Source organism: Berghia stephanieae, chromosome 5, assembly GCF_034508935.2.
Source record: "Berghia stephanieae isolate SIO BIC M18660-M18661 chromosome 5, UCSD_Bste_1.3, whole genome shotgun sequence".
Taxonomy (NCBI): Eukaryota; Metazoa; Mollusca; class Gastropoda; order Nudibranchia; family Aeolidiidae; genus Berghia; species Berghia stephanieae.
The window spans coordinates 46,781,961-46,805,990 of NC_088364.1; the positions used below are offsets into that span (position 1 = coordinate 46,781,961).

General features: G+C 36.1%; 1 protein-coding gene across 11 annotated transcripts in view; it reads left to right on the forward strand.

Annotated features, from left to right (window-relative positions):
- Positions 1 to 21: 21 nt before the first annotated feature.
- Positions 22 to 24,030, forward strand: part of LOC144973031 (double-strand break repair protein MRE11-like) — a 39,693-nt gene continuing 15,684 nt past the window's right edge. For 2 of the 11 annotated variants that reach the window (XM_078914980.1, XM_078914989.1), the window contains exons 1-8: positions 22 to 182; positions 6,698 to 6,747; positions 10,657 to 11,302; positions 13,089 to 13,344; positions 14,653 to 14,862; positions 16,929 to 17,022; positions 20,245 to 20,336; positions 21,442 to 21,530. In XM_078914980.1, the coding sequence (XP_078771106.1) occupies positions 10,724 to 11,302; positions 13,089 to 13,344; positions 14,653 to 14,862; positions 16,929 to 17,022; positions 20,245 to 20,336; positions 21,442 to 21,530 (1,320 nt within the window). In that variant the 5' untranslated portion in view covers positions 22 to 182; positions 6,698 to 6,747; positions 10,657 to 10,723. The other 9 variants (XM_078914983.1, XM_078914979.1, XM_078914981.1 and 6 more) reach the window with 9 other exon arrangements.

A 24,030-nucleotide genomic window follows, 5' to 3' on the forward strand; every position in this document is an offset into this window, starting at 1 on the left:
TTTTAATTCGTCATATCTTTTATTCGAATTAGGCATATCTATCTCTGTCTATCTATTCCAAGAAGTTGGACAAGAAATAAAAGTGCACAACAACAGCCAAAAAAAAAAAAAAAAAAAGTAATGCGACATATGCATTTTAATCAGTTTTGGATATTTGCATCAGAAATTGCAGTTCAAACAGCGTAAAACATGTTTTTTCAGCTCTATTATTATAATTATAAAAGTCAGAGCGCGAGGTCGAGGGAATCTCGGAATCGAAATCGAAAGTAGAGACAGAAGGCAAATGCATTTTTATTCTCTGAATTCGACTTTGTTTAATAAAGTTCATGCTGAAACTGCATAATACTTGGTTAAAAGGACAGTTATTGACTTTGGACTTTTCGTTCAAAGTTGAAATGTACTTGATCACTGACAGTTGGGTTTTTAAATTAAGTTTTGTTGCTGGGGTTGCGGCATAGATAGACTTAGACCATTATTTATAAATAACATGTCGGGCGCGTACAATCATAAACATAAGGAGGCCTTCCGAAAGCTCCTCGTGCTAAAGGAAACAACTCAAATATTCCCTCAATTAACCCTAAGAAAAAATAAAACCTAGTACTTCAACTAACCCTAAGACAATAGGAAAAACAATCACCCTAAGATCCTAGACTACTAAAACCTTTACTAAGACTTATGTCTAACCCTAATACTAATACTAATTAATAGAAAAAGAAATCATCCGATCACGAGCTAACCCTAATAGAAAAATAAACTTAGGACTGCTTTCAATACTTAAAAAAACAAAATGGCGATGGAAGACCAAAACAATAGTCGTATTAGTATTAGGAAAGTTCAAACTTTCACTAATCTATCAAGGTGTGTTCTACTAGCTAAACTTACACAGCTGATATACAGTTATTCAGTTGTAGTATAAGATCAACAATACAAGACTTTTCAAAACATCCGTCCCAGTTTTTCAACACCATCTAGCTTAGCAAATGGATATTTCAGTTGCTTTAATTTATTGACGGTTTGTAAAATAATTTTATTTCTAGCAGAATGGAAAGGTTTTTAAATAATGTATTTATTTATTTAATATTATTACTATTATTAGAAGTAGTATTTTAGATGTCAAGGCCAAGGAGAGGGGAGGCCTCCTCGTACTAAGGGAAACAGTCCAAGTAGTCCTTTAAGTAACCCAAAGAAAAAATAAAACCTAGTACCTGAAAAGAATGCAATCTAAGTTGAATGTTCGAATGAGGTCCAGTCCCCTAAAGTAGTGCCACAAGCATAAAATGGTTGTTATGACCAAAACGGCTTTTCAGAAAAATATCATTGGTTTTATTTGAGCCTCTTGCCTCTGATGAGACTTCAAAATAATATTAATTTAAAAATTTTCTTTTTCATTATTTAAAATCGGCAATATTCTTTTCAGGTACTAGGTTTTATTTTTTCTTTGGGTTACTTAAAGGACTACTTGGACTGTTTCCCTTAGTACGAGGAGGCCTCCCCTCTCCTTGGCCTTGACATCTAAAATACTACTTCTAATAATAGTAATAATATTAAATAAATAAATACATTATTTAAAAACCTTTCCATGAATTGGCAAAACTGAATACTTTGCCTGAACCATCTACATTAATTCAATTCAATTCAAGAAGTTCTTATGATCACAATAATATCTATTTTCACTCTCATTTAAAACACGCAATTACTATGTAAGTTTCTTAACACTTTTTCTTCTTCAGATTTTCTGTTTTTATTATAGTAGTGTCGTATGGTCTTCACACCTCCAAGTGTGACTCATTCAGCCATTTGATGTAGTCGTCATCAGCTTTGTGGATAGCAGGATAGCCGCCCTCTATGGATGTTGATGGACAGTGAAGTACCACATGGTCGATGTCCTGATTTGGAGCGTTACAGGCTTGGCATGTTGGTGTTGTTATATAGCCCCATTTGTGGAGATTAGATGCTGTTCTACCATGTTTAGATCGTAGTCTGTTACAGGAGGACCACTGTTTTCTGTTTTGTGTGTAGAAACCTGGGAGTGGTTTTCCTGTAGGGTCTTCGATTAGATCACTGTTTTTTGGTTTGTTTTTCTCCCATTCAGTTTTCCAGCTATCAGAGAGTTCGAAATGTTCTTTTTTGGATTTGTAGAACGGTTTGCGAAATTTTAGGCGTGATGTTGTGGGGGCTGATTGGGTGATTATTCTGAGTGGAGTATTTGATGTTGTTTTCTCCAGTCGGTGATGCGCTCATTATTGGTAACCACGAGGTGGGAGTTGATTTCAATGTGCCAGAAATTGTTCTCATGGTGTTATTTAGAGTGGAGTCTACTATTTTGGTGTGAGTGGACCGTGCTCAGACAGGGGCACAGTATTCTGCTACACTGTAACAGAGTGCTATAGAGGATGTTCTGAGGACTGATGTGGAGGCACCCCAGGAAGTTCCAGCAAGTTTTCTAACGATACCGTTCCTTTTCTGGAGTTTATGTGCAGTATTTTCTAGGTGTTTCCTATATGTGAGGGACCGGTCCAGGATTACGCAGAGATATTTTGGGTTTTGGTCGTATGGTAACGTAGAGTTATTAGTTGTGACATTTATTTGTTGGTCAGCATGATGGTTATCTAGATGGAACAGAGTACTGACAGTTTTTGTGGTATTCATTCGAAGGTACCATTTATTGAAGAATGATTGCAGAATATTGGTGTCGTCTGTAAGCGTTTTTTCAATTTGTTTAAGGTCGTTTGATTGCCATGCAATTGCGATGTCGTCAGCATAACCAAATTTGAAAGCTTTAGTTTCGGGAATGTCGCTTATATAGATGTTGAATAGAGTTGGTGCTAGAACAGAGCCCTGAGGTACTCCATTTATTATTGTTCTTTTTCTGCTGGTCTTGTCTCCTAGGCAAACATGATATGTTCTTTTTCCTGACATTTTGTTAAGGAGTGTTAATGTTTTTTTGCAGTTGATATGTTTTGCTAGTTTATACATCAAACCGTCATGCCAAACTGTATCATAGGCCGCTGATAGGTCGATGAACACTGCCCCTGTTTTAACTTTTCGTTCATATCCGCTTTCGATAAATGATGTGAGCGCTAGTACCTGTTCAGTTGTGTCACGTCCAGGCCTGAAACCTGCTTGTTCAGGTGGTATATACATATCTAAGGTAGGTGAAATACGGCCGAGTAAGATGCGCTCTAGTAGTTTAAAGAAACAACAGAGCAAAGATATTGGTCGGTAGCTGGTTGGGTCATTAGGTGGTTTGTCAGGTTTCAGAATTGCGAGGATTTTAGCTTCTTTCCATGCTTTGGGGTATTTTGTTGTGTCTATTACGTCTGACAAAGCAATTCAGTTTTGCTAATTCATCTTTCAAGGGTTTAGTCTGTGTGGTAGCACTGTGGATCATAGATTGTTGGCAAATCTTTCCAGAATATGTCCCATTCAGCTTTGAAGGCGTTTACATTTTCAGCATTCACAACTCTCTCTGGCAAGTTATTCCAAGTATTAATTGTTCTAACAGAAAAGTAATTACTTCGTGTCCTAAGTCTGCTGTATTCTTTTTCTAATTTCATTGAGTGTCCCCTGGTAGGGCCTTGATTGTTGATCTGAAAATTTGGTCTCTTGCAGGTATACATTCCATGCATAAACTTAAATAATTCAATCATGTCACCTCTTTTTCTCCTATGTTCAAGGCTTGGGAGTTTGAGTTTCTTCAGACGATCTGTGTATGGCAGGTCCTTAAGTGAAGACAATGATTTTGTGGCTCGTCTTTGGACATCTTCAACTTCTTGGCATAAAGTTTTATTACAAGGTTGTCAAACTGAGTTTCTTGTAAACGTCATGATTTGAAGTTTCAATCAATTGGAATTTTAAAAGGTTTATTGAAGAATTAAAACTGGCAGCACAAAATTACGAATGCAAAAAATGACAAGGCTTCATCTAGGTGCCGCCATTTTGAAAGTCTTAGGCACCAGTCAGCCACACAGTCTGACCATTGTAATGTCCCCTGGTGGTCATTTGCTTCCCCACTGCAGAGCTACCAACCTCACGCGAAAAATACGTATTCTTACGTTTTTTCTGCCATTGTATGCTTGTACGACTTTTTCGTATATTGTACGTGTTTATTGTGTCGGTACGGTCGCGATAAGGCTTTCAAATTTTAACGTGCATGTGTGCCGACAATTGTCGGTTCTCCGACAATCACGGTTGTTGCGATCTCCCGGATCACTTATTTTTTTATTGCTAAAGTAATCTGATTGCGAGTGACGTCAATTGTCGGAGTGTCGGCGAGCAGTCAAGTGCCGATGAATGGGCGTCAGATTGGCAACGTCGGCACTCTCAAGCCCTCGTTACGCTCGTTCGGCAATTATCGGGAAACTTCGCTAGTCTCCGATTTGACCGCAACTCTTCACTGTCTGAAAAACGAGAAGTGTGTCGATATAATCGAGCATGCGCAGTTCGTTAACTTTTGTTTTCATACTTTCGGTATTCCATTCAAGTAACTTTTATTTGTTCAATTGAACGTTGCTACATTTCGATTTTATTCGCTATATCAATCAACTTTCTGGATTTGTCGTTGTATATTTTACATTATTTTTTTGTTATCATGCCTGAACAATTCTTTGACCGTTCGTTTATCATCAATTGTACTCTTTTTGCCCGTCTGGGGTTGGCATCTCTGCCACTGATGTTGACAGACTCCTCTGATCAAGTGTTTGGGGTGCTCTAACCCCATGTGAACTCATCCCAAGATTAAACCATCGCTAACATCAACGTGGACAACCCCTCCCCCCCCCCCCCCCCCCCCCCCCCCCACACACACACACAGTAAAGTTTTTAAAGCATCTGCTGCACCTTTACCTCTGGAGATGTCACTACTACGACTAATACTACTACTAATACTACTACTACTACTACTTTTACTACCACTACTACCACTACTACCACTACTACCACTACTACTACTACTACACTACTACTACTTCTACTATTACTACTACTTTTACTACTACAGTCCACTCCAGATAATCACAACACCTTGGGATCAGCGAAAATGTTGCGATTAGCTGAAGTTGCAATTAACCGAAGTTGAGTTTCCTGTCCACTATTGCAACATTTTACACATATATATGGTACACTGAAACCAGTTGTTGTAATCATTGTCCTTAATCTATCACAGACTGAGCAATTTGATTGAAATTTGATCCATATGGCAGCCCTGTTTAGTTTTGGCAGGCAAAAGTATCTTTGATGCAAGCCGACATATCATTAAATTCAGATTGGATTAACTTTCTCTCTTTTGTTCTCAGCATTTGTAAGAGTCAAAGAGATTTGCCGTAATCAGAGACAACAAGCTCTCACTCTCACCAAACCCATTGGTCACAATGCGCATTTGTCAATCCCAAAACAAAGGATATCGCTGTCTCTCTTAACAACTATCATTGTTACCTGTTGTCTATACTATGGCCAGCCCTCACGCCTCCTATCTAATGGTCACAAATGACTTCACAAACCCATACTTCAAAGCCCCATCTTTTGTCTCTATAGGGTGGCGACACAACTGTAGCATTAAACCCGCCCTCTCTCAATTCTTCAACCTGTCATTATTTCACCCATGATAAAATTTGATCATGAGATTTTGTTTGCTTTCTTGAATTTTCCACTTTTTGAGGTCGAAACATTGTTGCGATTAACCGAAGTTTGCTGCAATTAACCAGTGACTTATATATAGAATAAGGTCTGTTTCTTATATTGTGATTAACCGAAAGTTGTGATTAACTGAGTTACAATTATCCAGAGTAGACTGTACTACTACTACTACTACTACTACTACTACTACTACTACTACTACTACTACTACTACTACTACTACTACTACTAATACTACTACTACTACTACTACTACTACTACTACTACTACTACTACTACCACTACTACTACCACTACTACTACCACTACTACTACTACTACTACTACTACTACTACTACTACTACTACTACTACTACTACTACTACTACTACTACCACACTACTACACCACCACTACTACTACTACTACTACTACTACTACTACTACTACTACTACTACTACTACTACTACTACTACTACTACTACTACTACTACTACCTACTACTACTACTACTACTACTACTACTACTACTACTACTACTACTGCAACTACTACTACTAATACTACTACTACTACTACTACTACTACTACTACTCCTACTACTACTACTACTACTTACTACTACCACCACAACTACCACCACCACCACAATTGCTACCCAATACTACTACTGCTTCTTCATCACGACTAAAACTACCATTACTTCTTTGGCTACTTTTTATTTTACATGTTGCATCTGGCATATCATTCGAAGAGACATTTTAGAAAGACAAAGCATTTCTAAATATTATATTTACTCCCTCCCTCCACTCTCTGTCTCATAATCACACACACACACACACACACACACAAACGTACATACACACAAGCACATAATAACTCGTGAAAAAATGATAAGTTATTGGAAATGGGCTTTTATAGAAAATTGATGTCTTGGTAAATGTAATATCAGCATGAACCATTGATTTCCGAAGAAAATACTTTAATATCTTAGGTCGTAAATTTTGTTTTAAAGTCATAAATTTGACAGGACACCCTGGACAATCTGGTATGACTGAACTGTCTCTGTTTATGCTCCCAGCAATCTTAGGTTGAACTGATGGTGTAATATTCAGCCTTTGTATCTGAAAGGTATGTATTGAATTCCAATGGAGACACAGGCTTTATTTTATTTTTATTGTGATCTCAGAAAATAAATGATTAGAGGTCTGATTACCCTCATTATTAAGTTCTCATTGTTGTAATGGAAATACAGTTCACTCCGGATAATCGCAACACCTTGGGATCAGTGGAACTGTTGCGATTAACCGAAGTTGCAATTAACCCATAGAGGCCCGGTGTTTACTAAAAAAAATTCCCCTGAGGCCCAGTGTAAGGGGCATAACTCTTAACAAAAAAATACCAACACAAAGTTAAAAAATTATTAAACGAGAACCAAATGACATAAAATTATAATTTTAATTCCTTTTTATAGCCAGATAAATTTGCTTTCGAATGATATATAACATGACATGTTTTGATTTCAATAAATTGGGGAAAAAAATATTTAAAAAAAAAACTCGTTCCCCGCACCCTCATTCCCGTCATTTTCGTCAATCCCGGACTCCGATTCAGTGTCCGAATCACCTTGATCAGGTGCTAACGCCTCGTCTTGTCCATCCCCACCATCGTTTACATCTTCTCTTCCTAGTTCGATATCGCTTTCATTTCCAAAATCCTCTTCATCGTCTACACCACTCTCCAAAACATCATTTCTAGCGCCACGCAACAAACTCGTGAGGTACGGGAATGCCATTTTTCTGAATTCGATTACTCACTTGCTATCAACGATATAAACGTGCGGTAAAAAGGAGGCGGAAATAGAACGATCGCATTACGTTTACGATGTTTCCGGTTTAGAATAAAACGAAGTGATTCGTTGCAATAACAAAGTAAACCTGATCCGTTTTTTCTCGGGGGCCGCGGGCGATGACGGGCGATGCGGGCCTCAACAGTCGCGGGCGACTCCAGGGGAAGCGGGCCTCTATGGGTTAACCAATGCTGAGTGTCCAGTCTACTATTGCAACATTTTACACATTAGTGGTAAACACAAACCAGATGTTGTCTGACATGGCGGTTTTTTGCAAAAATAAATCTCAAATTTTGCAAGCAAAATCCCAAATTTTGCAAGCTAAAAACAGCAAAATTTGCAAAAATTTTGCAAAAAGTTGCGATTAATTTTCCTAAAAACCGATAATTCGTTCATGAAAGAGAAAGGTATTTGTTTGTTTTTAAGGGTTTCACGGCGCTTGCAACAAATGTAAGGTCATATCAGCACCAGTAAAAAGGAAGAAAATGGGATCTAGTAAAAAGTTCTAGAATGACAATTAAAGTACCCAAGAAAAAGGAAGAACACGCTATCACTATCAGTGTACTTATTTTGAGATTATCTGTTTCATCCTGACACAAGCACAGGTCCCCCAGTGATGATAATGAAAATTTGTCAAAAAGGAGGAAAATCTACCGGCCCGTCAGTCAAACCCAAATCTAATGCAAATATAAAATAGCTAATCATAGTTATTTAATATATTATTAGCCCTAAAGCACTTCTGATCATTAGACACATCCTGACCTTTTGCAAATATAATTTAAAGAATTGTCATTTCCAATTAAACATTTTAGATGCCTATAATGTCGCCCACTATATCAAGTGATTATGATAAACTTTTGGCCAAAAGACCAGGAGGTATTTGTTTTTACATAACAAACCCGGTTAGTGTCTGTATTATTGCAACCTTGTGATGATACAGCTTATAAATAAGAATCTTTAATTAATTGCAAAACATATTCCATCAACAAATCAAATTTTAATTAGCCTTTAAACAATCATTTCTTAAATCGATCAGCCTAACTTATTATCTCTCTATTACCAAATGATATCTATAAACATAATATGAAGATAGAAGGGTGACTGAGAGAGAGAGAGAGAGAGAGAGAGAGAGAGAGAGAGAGAGAGAGAGAGAGAGAGAGAGAGAGAGAGAGAGAGAGAATTGATGAATTAATTTTTTTAAAATTGTTTTATAATTAGACACAAGTTGTATTGAATACTATTAACAAATTCAGAACAATCAAACAAAAACAAAACAAAAAAATCAAAAAGGAAGAAGAAAAAAAAAAAAGACAGGCTTATAAAACTTATAAAATCGCCAAATGTACTATCATGCTACAGCTAAAGGGTACATAAATATTTACACCCATTTGCTCCATCCCCTTCCCTTTCGATCATCTTCTCTTCCATGGCCACCTTGTGCTAGTTTTGACATTTGGTGCCAGTGTGTCTAGACTAACATCATAAATAAAGGAGTGTCACCAAAATTCATGCAACTGAGCAGAGGTGTCAAAAAATGATAGAAGGCAATTTTTTTTTCATGAACTACCACTTAGCAGAAAATGTTTGACATGACAAAAACAACGGAACATTTATGAAAAAATGCGCGGAAGATAATCATCACTGGTCCCCACTAAATTTTCAAAAATATATTTTTTTTTGGCAAAATCTCGAAAATTTGCAAAAATTTGCAAAAAACAACATATGACAGCCCTGTATAGATTTGTCAAGCAAAAGCAGCTTTGATGCAAGTCGACGTCTTATTCAGATTGGATTCACTTTCATTCTTCTGTTCTTAACATTTGTAAGAGTCAAATAGTTTAGCCGTGATGAGAGACAATAGAGCTCTCACCAAACTCATTGATCACAATGCAAATTGTCAATCCCAAAATAAAGGATATCGCTCAGTCTCTCTTTACAACTGTCATTGTCTACCTGTTGTAAAGACTATGCCCAGCCCCCTCGCCTCATATCTAATGGCCACAGATTACATCACAAACCCATACTGCAAAGCCCCTCTTTTGTCTCTCTAATAAAGTGGTGACACAATACTGTAGCAGTAAATCCCGCTCACTCTCGATTTTTCAACTTATCACGATTTCTTCCATGATGAAATTTAATCATTATATTTTGTTAGATTGATTTCTTGAATTTACCACTTTTGAGGGCGAAAATTTGTTGCGATTAACCGAAGTTTGTTGCAATTAACCAATGGCTTTTATATAGAATTAATTCCGTTTCTTGGGAAATGTTGCGATTAACCGAAAGTTGCAATTAACCGAGTTGCGATTATCCGGAGTGAACTGTACTCTCAAAGTATTGCAAAATGTACTCATTTACAAAAATGCACTTAGTTTTCAGCCCTGAAATTGAAAATAAATAAAATAAATTTGTTGAAATGATGTCTAAAAATTAAAACATCAAAACCTATTTTTATTTAACCATCATACCCGGTATCAGTTTACCTTAGAAAAACAGTGATAAAGACTTGTGGGTAAAAGCTGGATAAGAGGAAATTAGCAAACAAATCTCGACAAGAAAATTGAACTTTCAGAAAATCAACAACAGGCATTACAAGACAAGCTGTGGACTAGAACCCTCAGGGAAAAAAGAAGGTTGGGAGGCTAAAGAAAACATGGAGAGGCTCTTATGAGGAAGAAGTGACGTTGGCTGGAATATATAGTGGAGATGTACTATTATTGATGCCCTATGTTCCACAAGGAATATAAAGGATTAAGTGAAAAAAATGATGCATATTGCCATTATATTTGTTGTTCTCAATTGTAGATATAGTGAAGTCTCGTTTTTGACAGAACCCTTCATAAATGCAGTATCACACTGATAGGTACAAGATGCACAAGTGGATAAGAAATTACACTTAGAGGTCCTGGTTCAAGTTTCCTCTGTCAGCATCCCTTTTTCCTTGAGTAAGAAATTTAACTCCTTTTGCTCAATTTGTAGCTCTGCACTAGAACTGATGCTTTTATCTCAGACTTTTCTTTTCTTTTCTTTTTTTTTTTGAGATGGGTCATAAAAAGAAATATTTCTTCTTTTGGTGAAAATAAAAGGGAACTTTATTCGATTATTTATTTCTAATTATTTTTCAATTGACAATAATTTTTACCCCCTGCTAAATGTTGATATGTGTTTAATTTATCTTTCAATGTTCACAGCCAATGACATATACGACCTAAGTGCAACAACTTTTTGTGACCGTCGATCATATTTGACATTAAAAGCATGGCTAATCCTGATCCTTCAAGTACATTTCGCATTTTGGTTGCATCAGACATCCATTTAGGCTATGCTGAAACTGATCCTATTCGGGGTAATGATTCCTTTGTTACTTTTGAAGAAATTCTTTCCATTGCCAAAGAAAGAGATGTTGATTTCATTCTTCATGGAGGAGATTTATTTCATGAAAACAAGCCATCCCGCAACACGCTCCACGCTTGCCTTTCCCTTCTCAGACAATACTGCATGGGGGACAAGGCTGTACAGTTTGAGTACCTTAGTGATCAGTCTGCAGATTATCAACACTGTAAATTTCCATCTGTGAATTACGAGGATCCTAACTTGAACATAGGAATTCCAATGTTTTCCATCCATGGTAATCATGATGATCCTACTGGTCCAGGCAATTTGTGTTCTCTTGATTTACTTCACACTGCTGGTCTGGTTAACTACTTTGGCAAGTACTTGTCATTGGATAAAATTCAAATATCACCAGTTTTGTTACAAAAAGGAAATACTCGATTATCCCTTTATGGCCTTGGATCAATCCGCGATGAGAGGTTACATCGCATTTTTACAGGGCAAGTAAGTACCAAATTCAATTTGAGCTTAAATCAAAATTAGAATTTTGTAAAAAAAAACAATTTCTTGGTCGCTTTCCTCCCAGTTGGGCATTTTATGAAAATTATTTAGAATTGTAAAATTATTTAATTCACCATTGCATTTCAAAATCTTTTAATGAAATATTCATTTAATCTTGAAGACATACAAATTAAAATAAAATTTAAAATAAAACTCTCAGAATAGGAAAATTTCAGATTGAGAGAGGCTTATTCAGTGGCACAGATTTGCGATGTGCTGTTCAAAATACTACAATGTACATTCTTCATGCTCCCCAACCTGCCCCACACTCACTCTCTCTCTCTCTCTCTCTCTCTCTCTCTCTCTCTCTCTCTCTCTCTCTCTCTCTCTCTCTCTCTCTCTTTGTATTTATATATAAATATGTATAAAGTGACTTATAGAGATGATATTTAACTTAGTACAAGAGTTATTATTAATATGCTAATGACCAAGCTTGGATCGTAGATAACAATACTGTTAATAGACACTCATACAATCTAAGATTTGTTTCAATTTAATATTACCATGTTGATATATATCAATCATTCATGGGTGATGGACAACACATACAAATTTGTGTTACTTTATTTCCCTTCAACATGAATATTCAACCTCACTTAAAGTCAACAAGTTATTATTGCGGCTATGTGGTTTAGTGGTATGACACTCGCTTTCGGATCGGAAGGTCCTGGGTTCGAGCCTGGCTCGGCGCATAGTTGAGTCCTTGGAGAAGGCTCTTTACTCACATTCTCTCACCGTACTCAGGTGTAAAATGAGTACCTGGCCGTTAACAGCGTTGTCTCTGTCCCAAAAATTTGTAATATCGCCTGGCAGGCGTCATGTCTTGTCCTACATGTTATGTGTTGCTGTTGGCCAGGGACCCCTTGTAAAGCGCTTTGAGCACGTTTAGTGGATATTGCGCTATATAAAAGCTCAAGTTTTTAAAAATTAAAGTAGGCAATGATTTAAGAGGAGATCCTGATAGCTCATTTGGTAGAGCACTCGCTTCACATGCAAAGGGACCAAGATCGATCCCTGATGCTGTCAAGTTTTTTTCTGAGCCCCTTGTCCACCCAGCAGTGAATGATGGGTAGCTGAATCTGTTAGATTTGGCAGAAAGTACTTTGTGATAGACTAGTTTCCTATCCAAAAAGATAGCAAGCACTTGCTATTGTCCGTTTCACGCTATAGAAACTGGGATAAACTCTGGCTCCAAGAGCCTAACGGCTCTGAAGGACTACTATTTTATTGACAGACTACTTGAACAATTAATAATGAATTACATCTATCGCTTTTTTTTTTCATCCATTTTATTTATATAATTTTATTATTTTTAAGTAAAAAACAAGACGATGAGAGGTTAGATAGGGGGGTAGAGTGAGAGAGAGAGAGAGAGAGAGAGAGAGAGAGAGAGAGAGAGAGAGAGAGAGAGAGGAGAGGAGGGGAGGATGGAGAGTAGTGATTAGGTGGCCTCTTGGCATAATACAACATTCATTTTAAAGAATAAGATTTGAATTATCTCTAAAAGACCTGTCGTTGTTTACAATGAATTGTATTAATTTGCAAAAATGTGATTTTTAAAAGTCAAATTTGAAGCATACTAAAAATAAAAATAAAAGGAAATTGGGAATCATATTTTTATATATTTCATTTTTTAACCCTCAAACCCTCCCCCTTCCCCATAATTTCTATTCATTATTTGAGTTTTGATTTTGGAAGAAATAATCACTTTAAACAAACTATTTTGCAGAACGTGACAATGTTACGACCAAAGGAACACCAGGACAAATGGTTTAACATGTTTGTGCTTCACCAAAATCGATCAAAACATTCGGCAACTAATTATATCCCCGAACAATTTCTTGAAGATTTTCTTGATTTAGTGATATGGGGCCATGAGCACCAATGTAAACTGAACGTCAGTGAAGAATGTGTAGAATGGAATCCTGTTCAGCAGTTTTATGTCTGCCAACCTGGAAGCAGTATAGCAACATCATTGAGTGAAGGTGAATATAGTATTTTATGTTGTACATATTATAATGTAGGTAGTTTGAAGAAAATGTAAATAAATAAGGTGATTGAAAAAAAATTGAGCAATCTAATTGAACGACCCCATTTAATTTTGTGTATTTATATATATATATTATATATATATATATATAATATATATATATATATATATATATATATATATATATATATATATGTATATGTATTAGTGAGATATTGATATACATGCATCATATAGAGTGCTCGAAAACATAATATATAAAGCAACTGTCACACACTCACACCAACACAAGCAAGCAGGAAGCTTACATCGGTCTGACAGAGGGTCATTTTAAAACTGGCTATAATCAACACACCTTGTCCTTCAGACATGACAAAAAAAGAACATCCATCCACAGCTCTAAGCGAACACCTCAGGCATGAAATAAGCTTTGATTGGGTATAAAAAAAAACAAAATTGAAAAGCCCGACTTCATACCATTTCAAGGTGGGGGGGGGGGGGGGGGGGGGCGGGGTCACAAATGGTTTATGGTAGTATTTTCAGTTTGATGACTTTTTACATATTTTAAAAATTATTATTGATTTCTGCAGATCTGTTCATAAAGGGCAATCCTCTGAAAGTGATGTTAAGTTGTTATTATTTTCTTATTTCAGGTTTTGTTTTTTACTATTACCCTTCTTGGGCTTTGCCCTGCATAAAACAGATCTGTGTACATAAATAAATCAGCTTTGATGACTTGTTTACTACAATAGAAATAATGTACAAAGCGAAATGGTGGACAGATTGAATCAATAATCTATTGACTTAAAACAATGCGATGAACAATCCAAAATGTAACTTTGAAATTATTTTACTGGGCAATCACAACCTTATTCAAAATTAACTCCAAAGGCAGACTTGTGGGGGAAAATAAAGAATTAGAAAATCAATGTCATCATGGAAAAAAATTTGCATATTGTAAGCAAAAGTATGAATAATGAATTATTTGAATAATTATGACATTCAAAATGAGTAAAAATGTGCATTTTTATAACCATTTGAGGTATTTTTAATTATATGTAACTGTTAGGATATCACTTTATGTCTGTAATTGCTTATAATTGAATAATATATAAGAATTTCCGGTTTTTTAAAGTTTAGGCCAGTTTTAAACATTTTATAAAGATGTATTTGTTTCATTTATTTTATCGTTTGCTTTTGGTTACCCTATATATTTCATGTATATTGTAGATTACAATGAACCTCACCGAAGAACCAAATGTTCCCTGATCTAAAATATTTCTCTCCATTTTTATATATTCAGGTGAAACCGTGTCCAAGCATGTGGGTCTCTTGGAAATTCACAACAAAGATTTTCGAATTCAGTCCATACCTCTGAAATCTGTGCGACAGTTTTATTTTCAAGAACTGATTCTTTCCAAGTATATCAGCCCAGATGTCAAAGCTGAAGAAGCTTTAAGAAAAATTGAAACTTTTTGTACAGAAAAAGTTGATGACCTCATCCAAAAAGCTGGTCTGTATACAATGTTGTTACTTGTCATTCTAGACTAAATATTGCTTTTAAAACCATCCCATCATTTAAAAACCTGAAATGATACCATTTGTTGCCAGTACTTACTTACTTATCGGAACCAGCGACCACCAGAGCTCTAGCCCTTCATTGTGCCATGACGTAGAAGTTAGACGTCTTTTGTAGTTGCTTGGATTTAGTGGGAGGAATGTGCATCTCGGGTCTTCAAGAGGTTGACATTCAATAAGTGGTGTGTTACTGTTTCATTGGGATGTTGACATAAGAGGTAGTACAGGACAATGTGCTCGACCTATATAAAGGTGTTATTGCCAACTCTTATAATGACCAGTTACCATTGCCTACTTTGGGTTTTTTTAAAAAATATATATTTAAACTGTCCCACAGTGACTACCTATCCACCAGGTTTGTGACCCATTTAAAGAATCATTGAATTAACATGTTTGATCTCTGGAAAGGCCATTATTATACAGCTGGCGACTAAAACTGAATGGTGTTGACCGTATGTTCATTTAATTGTTTCAAAATTTGTGTTCATCACAAGGTGGTTGATATACTTTGCCAGGCTAGGCCTTGTCTTTTATCATAGACTATGTGGTTCAGTAAACTGCTTTCCAATTTTAGAGCTGTAAACAACAAACAATGATATTCGCCACTTTAACTGCCCATATTTATAGATAGAATTGCAAGAAGCAACAAATAGTGATTCAATGTCAACCATAATCTAAGATAAGATAAGATATACTTTATTGATCCTGAATGGAAATTATCATAATGTTACACATCATTCATCGTTATATTAGTACTAGTATTAGATTTATACACTGTCATGAACTAATTGATGAAAATACGAAGCTAATTAAAAACAAAATAAACATCAAATATAATCATAAGATATACAGCATTTACAAACAATGCTATAAAAATCGGACATGAAAGTAGAATAAAGTTGTAATAATGAATTTGTAATGTAAATAGAATTTTGAAAATAGATTGAGAAGGATTTCACATAGCCAACACAGGTTGATAAAAAGTAAAAATAAACCATGGTATTTGAATGTATAAATAAATAATAAATAATGTAGATACAGCACCATGTAAAGTGTCTTTCAAATTTCATGTAATAAAAATCATCCTAAGTTTCGTATTGCTGATGATAAAAATGAATTAAAATATCTTTGTCTTATGGTTTTCATGTGTATTAGTCTATTACCCTTGTGGTTTAGTTTGATTTCGTTGTACAGAGGGTGGGACTCGTCTCTTTAAGTTTTGTTAATCCTAATGTCTTTAATGTTAATCAGCAGAAGGAATTGGTATCAACTGAGAGGACTATGTAAGCATCTAATGTCAACTTATTTTCAGATTAAATATAGATGCATTCAAGCATGCAATTTGATAATCACTGTTGGGTTTGAAATATTCCATTTCAATATATCTATGTATGAGCCATTGCCTCAAAAAGGTATTATAGTGGAGTGACAAAGATGATGAAAATTGCATTTATTGTAAAAAATATGATGCTTTGGTTACATTTATCTGTTTTACCTAGGAGAAAGAATAACAATAAAATTAAAAAATCATATTTCTGATGGTTTTAGATTAAACTTTACTTTTCGACATCTGGTGAACTCTTGACATAATACTCAATGTAGGTGGTGGGTCACTTTTGGAATTATAGATTATTAAGTTCATTTTCATCAAAGTTGATTATGATATGACTGAACATAGAAAATTTTAAGAAAAGGCTTTTGCAATCTATAGCTTAAAGTTGACAGTTTATTTATTTATATATTTTTAAAGTGTGTTAATAGACAAAAAAAAATAATAAATAAATAAATTAGGCTTAGATTAAATGGTTAAGTTTGGTAAAGAGGTCATTTCTAAAGAGCTAGCTCAAAGCAATATTAAGCTCACGCTTACACCAAAATCCTGTCATGAATCACAGATAATAGAAAGCTCCAAGTATTCCCAAGGACATGCTTTAACTTAATCTTTTCTTATGAAACATGGCCCTAATTAAATTTTGAACATAGAAAATTTTGTCCATACAGAGGAAGAACATAGTGGAAGTCCAAAGCAACCCTTGCAGCCTCTTATTCGTCTCCGAGTTGATTACACCGGTTTTACACCTTTTAGTGTTCAAAGGTAAGTCTCTTTGAAATGTTTAGTGTGTTCAAAAGTGTTAAGAGCTTCCTGTAACCTTAATTCATTTTAACATTGTTTTAGACTAGAGGACTTTGCAAACCGCTTCATATTTTATAGCTGTATTGTTTTTTGGGGGTTTTTTTTCATTTGAATTAATAATATAAATGTTTGTATACATATATGCCTGTCTGAGTGAATGATTATATAAAAAAGCTTTTTGTTTTATAGATTTTAAATGTAATTTTGATGCCGAGGTATAATATAAATAACATATTTTATTATTATTATTATTATTATTATTATTATTATTATTATTATTATTATTATTATTATAATATTTCGTGGTCTGTGTCATTGCCTTTAGTCTTCTGATGGTCTAAACGAGTCTCATACATTTAAGGTCAAATTCAACTAGGTGAAACGATGCACCTGGGTGGGGTTCCTACCTCCCATAGTGGGCAGGGAGGTACATACTGCGTCTTCTATCCCCTTATATCTGTTACCAACATGCTTTCTGTCTTTGTCTTGGAATGAGATTACTTGGTTTTGTTCTGGCCCTTGCCGGAGTCCTGGCTGGGAGAGAAACAGTCAAATGCATAGTTATTGTTTTGGGAGATGATATTTTTTTTCCTTGAAAATCATCTCTCTGTTAAAGTATTATTATATTTGTTATTTTGAATGTATAATGTTGAATGTATAATGTAAGCATTTGAGTGTATTCCTCTTAGTGGGGACCGTGCTTGTGTCCAGATGAGACTTATTGGTGATCCAGTGATGCCAAAACTCCGGTTTCACCGGAAAAAACTCCGGTCTGGAGCAAAAAATTCCGGGCTCCGGGCAACTTCCGTCAAATTCCGGCGAGGTCAAATTGTTCCAAGGACACATCATCATCACTGCCACTAGAATTACAACCATCATCACTACCAATACTACTGCAACCACCACCACCACCACATCATCATCAGTACCACAACTACTACTACAACCACCACCACCACATCATCATCATTATTACAACCACCACCACCACATCATCATCACTACCACTACCATCACTATTACAGCCACCACCACCACATCATCATCACTTCCACTGCTACTACAACCACCACCAACACATCATGATCACTACCGCTACTACTACAACCACCACCACCACCACATCATCACTACCACTACTACTACAACCACCACCACCACTTCATCATCACTACCACTACTACTACAACCACCACCACCACATCATCATTACCACTACTACTACAACCACCACCACCACATCATCACTACAACTACAACCACCACCACCACATCATCATTACCACTACGTCTGAAACCACCACATCATCATCAATGCAACTACCACTACTACTGCAACCACCACCACATCATCATCACTATCACTATTACTACAACCACCACCACCACCACATCATCATCAGTACCACAACTACTACTACAACCACCACCACATCATCATTACCACTACTACTACTACAACCACCACCACCACCACCACATCGTTATCACTACCACTACTACTACAACCACAACCTCCACCACATCATCATTACCACTACAACTACAACCACCTCCACCACATCATCATTACCACTACTACTACAACCACTACCACCACATCATCAGTACCACTACTACTACAACCACTACCACCACATCATCATTACCACTACTACTACAACCACCTCCACCACATCATCACTACCACTACTGCTACAACCACTACCACCACATCATCACTACCACTACTACTACAACCACCCCCACCACGTCATCACTACCACTACTACTACAACTACCACCACATCATCACTACCACTACTACTACAACCACCACAATATCATCACTACCACTACTACTACAACCACCCCCACCACGTCATCAACACTACCACTAATACTACGTCATCACTACCACCACTACTACAACCATCATCTTCACCAGATCATCATCACTACCACCACTACTACTACAACCACCACCACATCATCATCACTACCACTACTACTTCAATCACCATCACTACCACTACAACTACAACCACCACATCATCATTACCACTACTACTACAACAACCACCACCACCACATCATCACTATCACAACTACTTCAACCACCACCACCACATCATAATCACTGCAACTACCACTACTACTACAACCACCACCACATCACCATCATCACTACAACTACTACTTCAACCACCACCACCATATCATCATCACTACCACTACTACTACAACCACCACCACCATATCATCATTACTACCACTATTACTTCAACCACCACCACCACCACCATATCATCATCACTACCACTATTACTACAACCACCAACACCGTATCATTCTCATTACCACTACTACTACAACCACCACCACCATATCATCATCACTACCACTACTACTACAACCACCACCACCATATCATCATTACTACCACTATTACTTCAACCACCACCACCACCATATCATCATCACTACCACTATTACTACAACCACCAACACCACATCATTCTCACTACCACCAGTATCTCTACCATTAAGGTTCTGCGCTTTACTACATTTAAAATAAGGAAACTTTGGGATTGTATTTGGCAATGTGTTTATGTATCATAATATAATCCTAATCAGTTAAACACAATGCCAAATACCATTACAATTCCTTTTTCTTTTGTGCGGAAATTCCTCTTTCGGCATTGAAATTCCTACGAGTGGTGTCTGAAACTCCTGTGAGCCAAATTTAAAGTTGGCGTCTCTGGGTGATCTCTCAAACTAAGTACATTGATGGTGTGCTCTTGGAATCTACATCTGATCCCTATTTGTTCCCAGTTCTCCTTTTTCTTACTTTTTCTTGGATGCTTTAATTGTAATTCTAGAACTTTTTACTATCCCATTTTCTTCCTTTTTACTGGCGCTGATATAACCTAAATGTGTTGCAAGCTCTGAAAAACCCTTAAAAACAAACAAAAACAAACGAAACGATGCATGGTCTTGTAGGACAACAGAAATCTCCACCTTTCCGGAAACTGGGAAAACCTGGTAAATGGGACGATTTCTAGGGTGATATATTTCCCAATTAGAGAGGTCTCACTGTATTATTATTACATTTGTTGTATATTTTTTCTTATACATTTAAAGAATACTGTTGGAAATTGATGTTTTATATTTTGAAACTTATATTTTCTTCTTTATTTTTAGGTTTGGAAAACAATTTGTAGATCGTGTTGCCAATCCCAAACAAATTATTCACTTTTTGCGTAAACAAATCAGAAAACAAGACTCTGTTCCAGGTAATTACAGTGATGTTTCTCATCAGCTTATCATAGTTATTAAGAAATTATAAAGTATGCAGTGATGTTTCTCATCATCTTTTCATGGTTCTTAATAAGTGATAAAAGTATGTTTTGATGTTTTTCAGCTTATAATAGTTCTTAAGAAGTTATAAAAGTATGCAGTGATGTGTCTCATCAGCTTATCATTTTTCGTAAGAAGTTATAAAAGTATGCCGTGATATATCTCAAGATTATTACAGCTTTAAGAAGTTATAACTGTAAAATTAAGATGCTCCAATCATGCTGTGTTCAACTGCACAAACTGCATTGCCCTCACCTGACAACTTGACGCGTCTTTTCATCAGTATGCACAACCCCCCTGCCTATAAGCCACAAATGTACAATCAGTGTAGATCGAGTACATTCCATTTTTGCAGGAAACCTTTGCCTGTGTCAGGATGTGGCTTTAGACCAGATTCACAGACATTGCTCTTTGATTTACCTCTATTTCCAATTTGAATAAGTTGTTTTCCTATTTATTTATTTTTTCATTGATCCTTGTAAACTCAGCTAAAGTCAACATTTTGACCATTCCATTGTCTTCATTTTTAATGGTGGTGATATGACCTTGCTTAGAGTGTGTTCAATGTCGTAAAACTGGCACAGATGGCTCCAGGGTATAGTGTATCTTCTTGTCACAAAAGTCCAGGTATGTTAAGTGTGGTCATTGGTCAAGTGGATGACAGTAATCGCCCTGCATTGTGTCCTTGGATAAGGCATTTTACACACATTACCTCACTTGGCTCAGGTGTGACTGGGTTACTAAAATATCCACTGCTATCAGGAGCAACGAGAATTTTTAGAGTGTACTTAAATATCAAATTAAAGAACTGGCTTTGATGTAAGAAAAAGATCTGAAAAGGTGCGCCAGACAAAGCAGAAAGAAAAATACAAGAAACATCCCAAATCTGCCTGCCTTGACTGGGAATTAAATTATAAACCAACTGATTACCTGTTAGACATGCTACCATTACACCACAGAGGTTACTTGATAGTTGGGATGATTTAATGCTCATATACTAATGGACGTCAACTAACAAAGATCTCTTTGCCTCTGATTTAGGTGTAAAATTGACAGATGTGCAGCCAATGGTTTTGGACAGTGGGAGAGTAGAAGACATGGTACATAATCATTTTGATGCTGCAGAAGGAGTAAGTTTATTTTGTTCTTTTGCGACACTAGTAAAAAGCCCGCAATTTCGCGGGGAAAGAACTATTTTCATTCGATATTTCCAGAATCATTTTCTTGATTAGCCTGATTACGATTAGATGCACATTTTAATCGATGTGCTTGTCATTGTTGCCGTGCTTTATTTGGCATGATTTTAGTTTATCAGTCAGTAGATATCAATATCAATAAGTCGCAAGTCTTTACCATGCTTTACTTGGGAGTGCTTTGCACTACCTTTAATACTTCACAAATTAAAATGGCGGCCGAGAATCAAAACAATGGTCAAATTAGGAAATTTTAAACTTTCACAAATCTATCAAGGTTTGTTCTAGAGTTTTTAAAACGCTTTTATATGATGACAAATTGAATAAATAAACGCCTGACAAAAGGTCAACGGTGAAAATACAAATTGAATGAATACTTGGGATGTAGGAGCTATTGGAATGTCTCCCCTTTACTTATGTGAGGTCAAATGAAAATCTGAAGCGGACACGAAAAATATCAAGTCCCCGAATCTGTCTACATTTGGTTTGTTCGGGCTAGAAGCTAGACAGAACCAATTGACAGTTTGCCGAAACGTTTAACTAAATATTTCCCAGGGCAATAATTATCACATCGATGGCATAAAAGCGACAGTAATATCAGCAGTAATATTAGTTGATGTTGTTAATCGGTGAAACTTGTTTAAAATTTCAAATACCGTTATGTGATCAAGTGAATTATATCACTATGAATGCCACGATTTGCTGAAAAATGCCAATCTGACAGTTCCTAGCAAACACCCCCCCCCCCCCCCCCCCCCTTGCTCAGGAATTTCTCTACTTGATGGACACCCCCCTCCCCCCCCCCCCTTTTTTTTTTTCTTCCACGCAACCACATTCCAAAACACACACACACACACACACATGTATACACCTCACACACACACATACACACACACGCACACACATACACACACACGCACACACATAAACATACACTCAATGAGAACACACTACTACATAACAACACTGATCACTGCTAAATCAACACAACGGAAGTAAGGACTCTACTGGACAGATAGAGTTGAGGGTGTGGCCATGAGTGTGTTTGTGTCTTCGGTAAATTTTTTATGATATCTGTTTGACTTAACGAACTTTCAAACTGACTTAAAATTATAAAAGGAAATCAAGTTATCTGTTTATCTATTTTTAAAAAATACATTTCTATTTTTCAAATCTTTCAGTAGAGGTGTGCGCCGTATCATTTTTTTTATTGACTCAAATAAGCACAATGTTCTCCACAATGCTATATTTTTTTAAGAAAGGATATGCTGACTCAAACTGTTGCTTTATGAGTTAAAGTAAATTTATTTTGTTCTTTTACAACATATACTAGCACAAATTGCTGCATTATGAGTATGAGTCAAAGGGAAATTATTAGAAACTTTGATTGGCAGATAAGTAATTTGTGGCTTTGAAATGATTTTTAAAACACCCGCCACGACCCTCAACTCCCATGAAATAATGCACGGTTGATATTCATCATTTCACCCCTCAGCATTGGAATAGTCCATATTAAAAAGACAAGACATGAATGTTTGTATTGCTTCAGTTTACAGGGGACCAATGAAAAATATTAAAAAGTTATTGCGCATCAAAATGACATGTCGCAATCAAGATATTGTGATTTCTTTGACTTTTCCACTGTAACTATATGCATTTTCTGGACATATTTAGATCTAATATGCGGAATTGGCTGGTAACAGCCTTGTTTCTGTCAGAACTTGTAATAGTGCAATATCAACATCTTGTCTCATCCTACATGTCAAATGGTGATGGATTGGAACTCCTCCCAAAGCACTTTGATTGCATTTGGTGGATACTCTACCATATACACCATCAAATAAAAATAAGTACACACATACTTGGAGTTGTGTTGAGTTTCACAACCTTGATGGATAGTTACAAGTTTAGACTATTGAAAAGGTTTCTCATTTCTGCAGATTTTGATATATGGATCAATAAGACATTTTAATGTACCGAGGAGCTCTAACCTTTCTATGAAAAGATGTTTGAAATCAAAGCTGGCTAAAGCAAGAACAAGCACAAAATTCTTTTTTTTTTTAAACTTTGAAACAATTTTAGTTTTAATATTGTGTTTAATCACTAAATTCATCTTATAAATTGCATATATAGCATGCGTCTCAAAGAAGATGTCAGGTTTTTATTTCGCTCATTTGAAATGACCTCCCCAATGTCAACCAAAGTTTGAAACAATTCGTCTTTGTAATTGTTGTATGGACAGACTCTTAATTCTCTTTTCAAATGATCACATAGATATTTGATTTTGTTAATATCAGGTGAAACAACTGGCCAAAGATCAATAAATGGGATGATATCTAAAAACTTTCTAATTTCATTCTAACGATGAGCATGTGTGCAGTGATGCCAAAACTCCTGTTTCACAGGAAAAAACTCCGGTCTGGAGCAAAAAATTCCG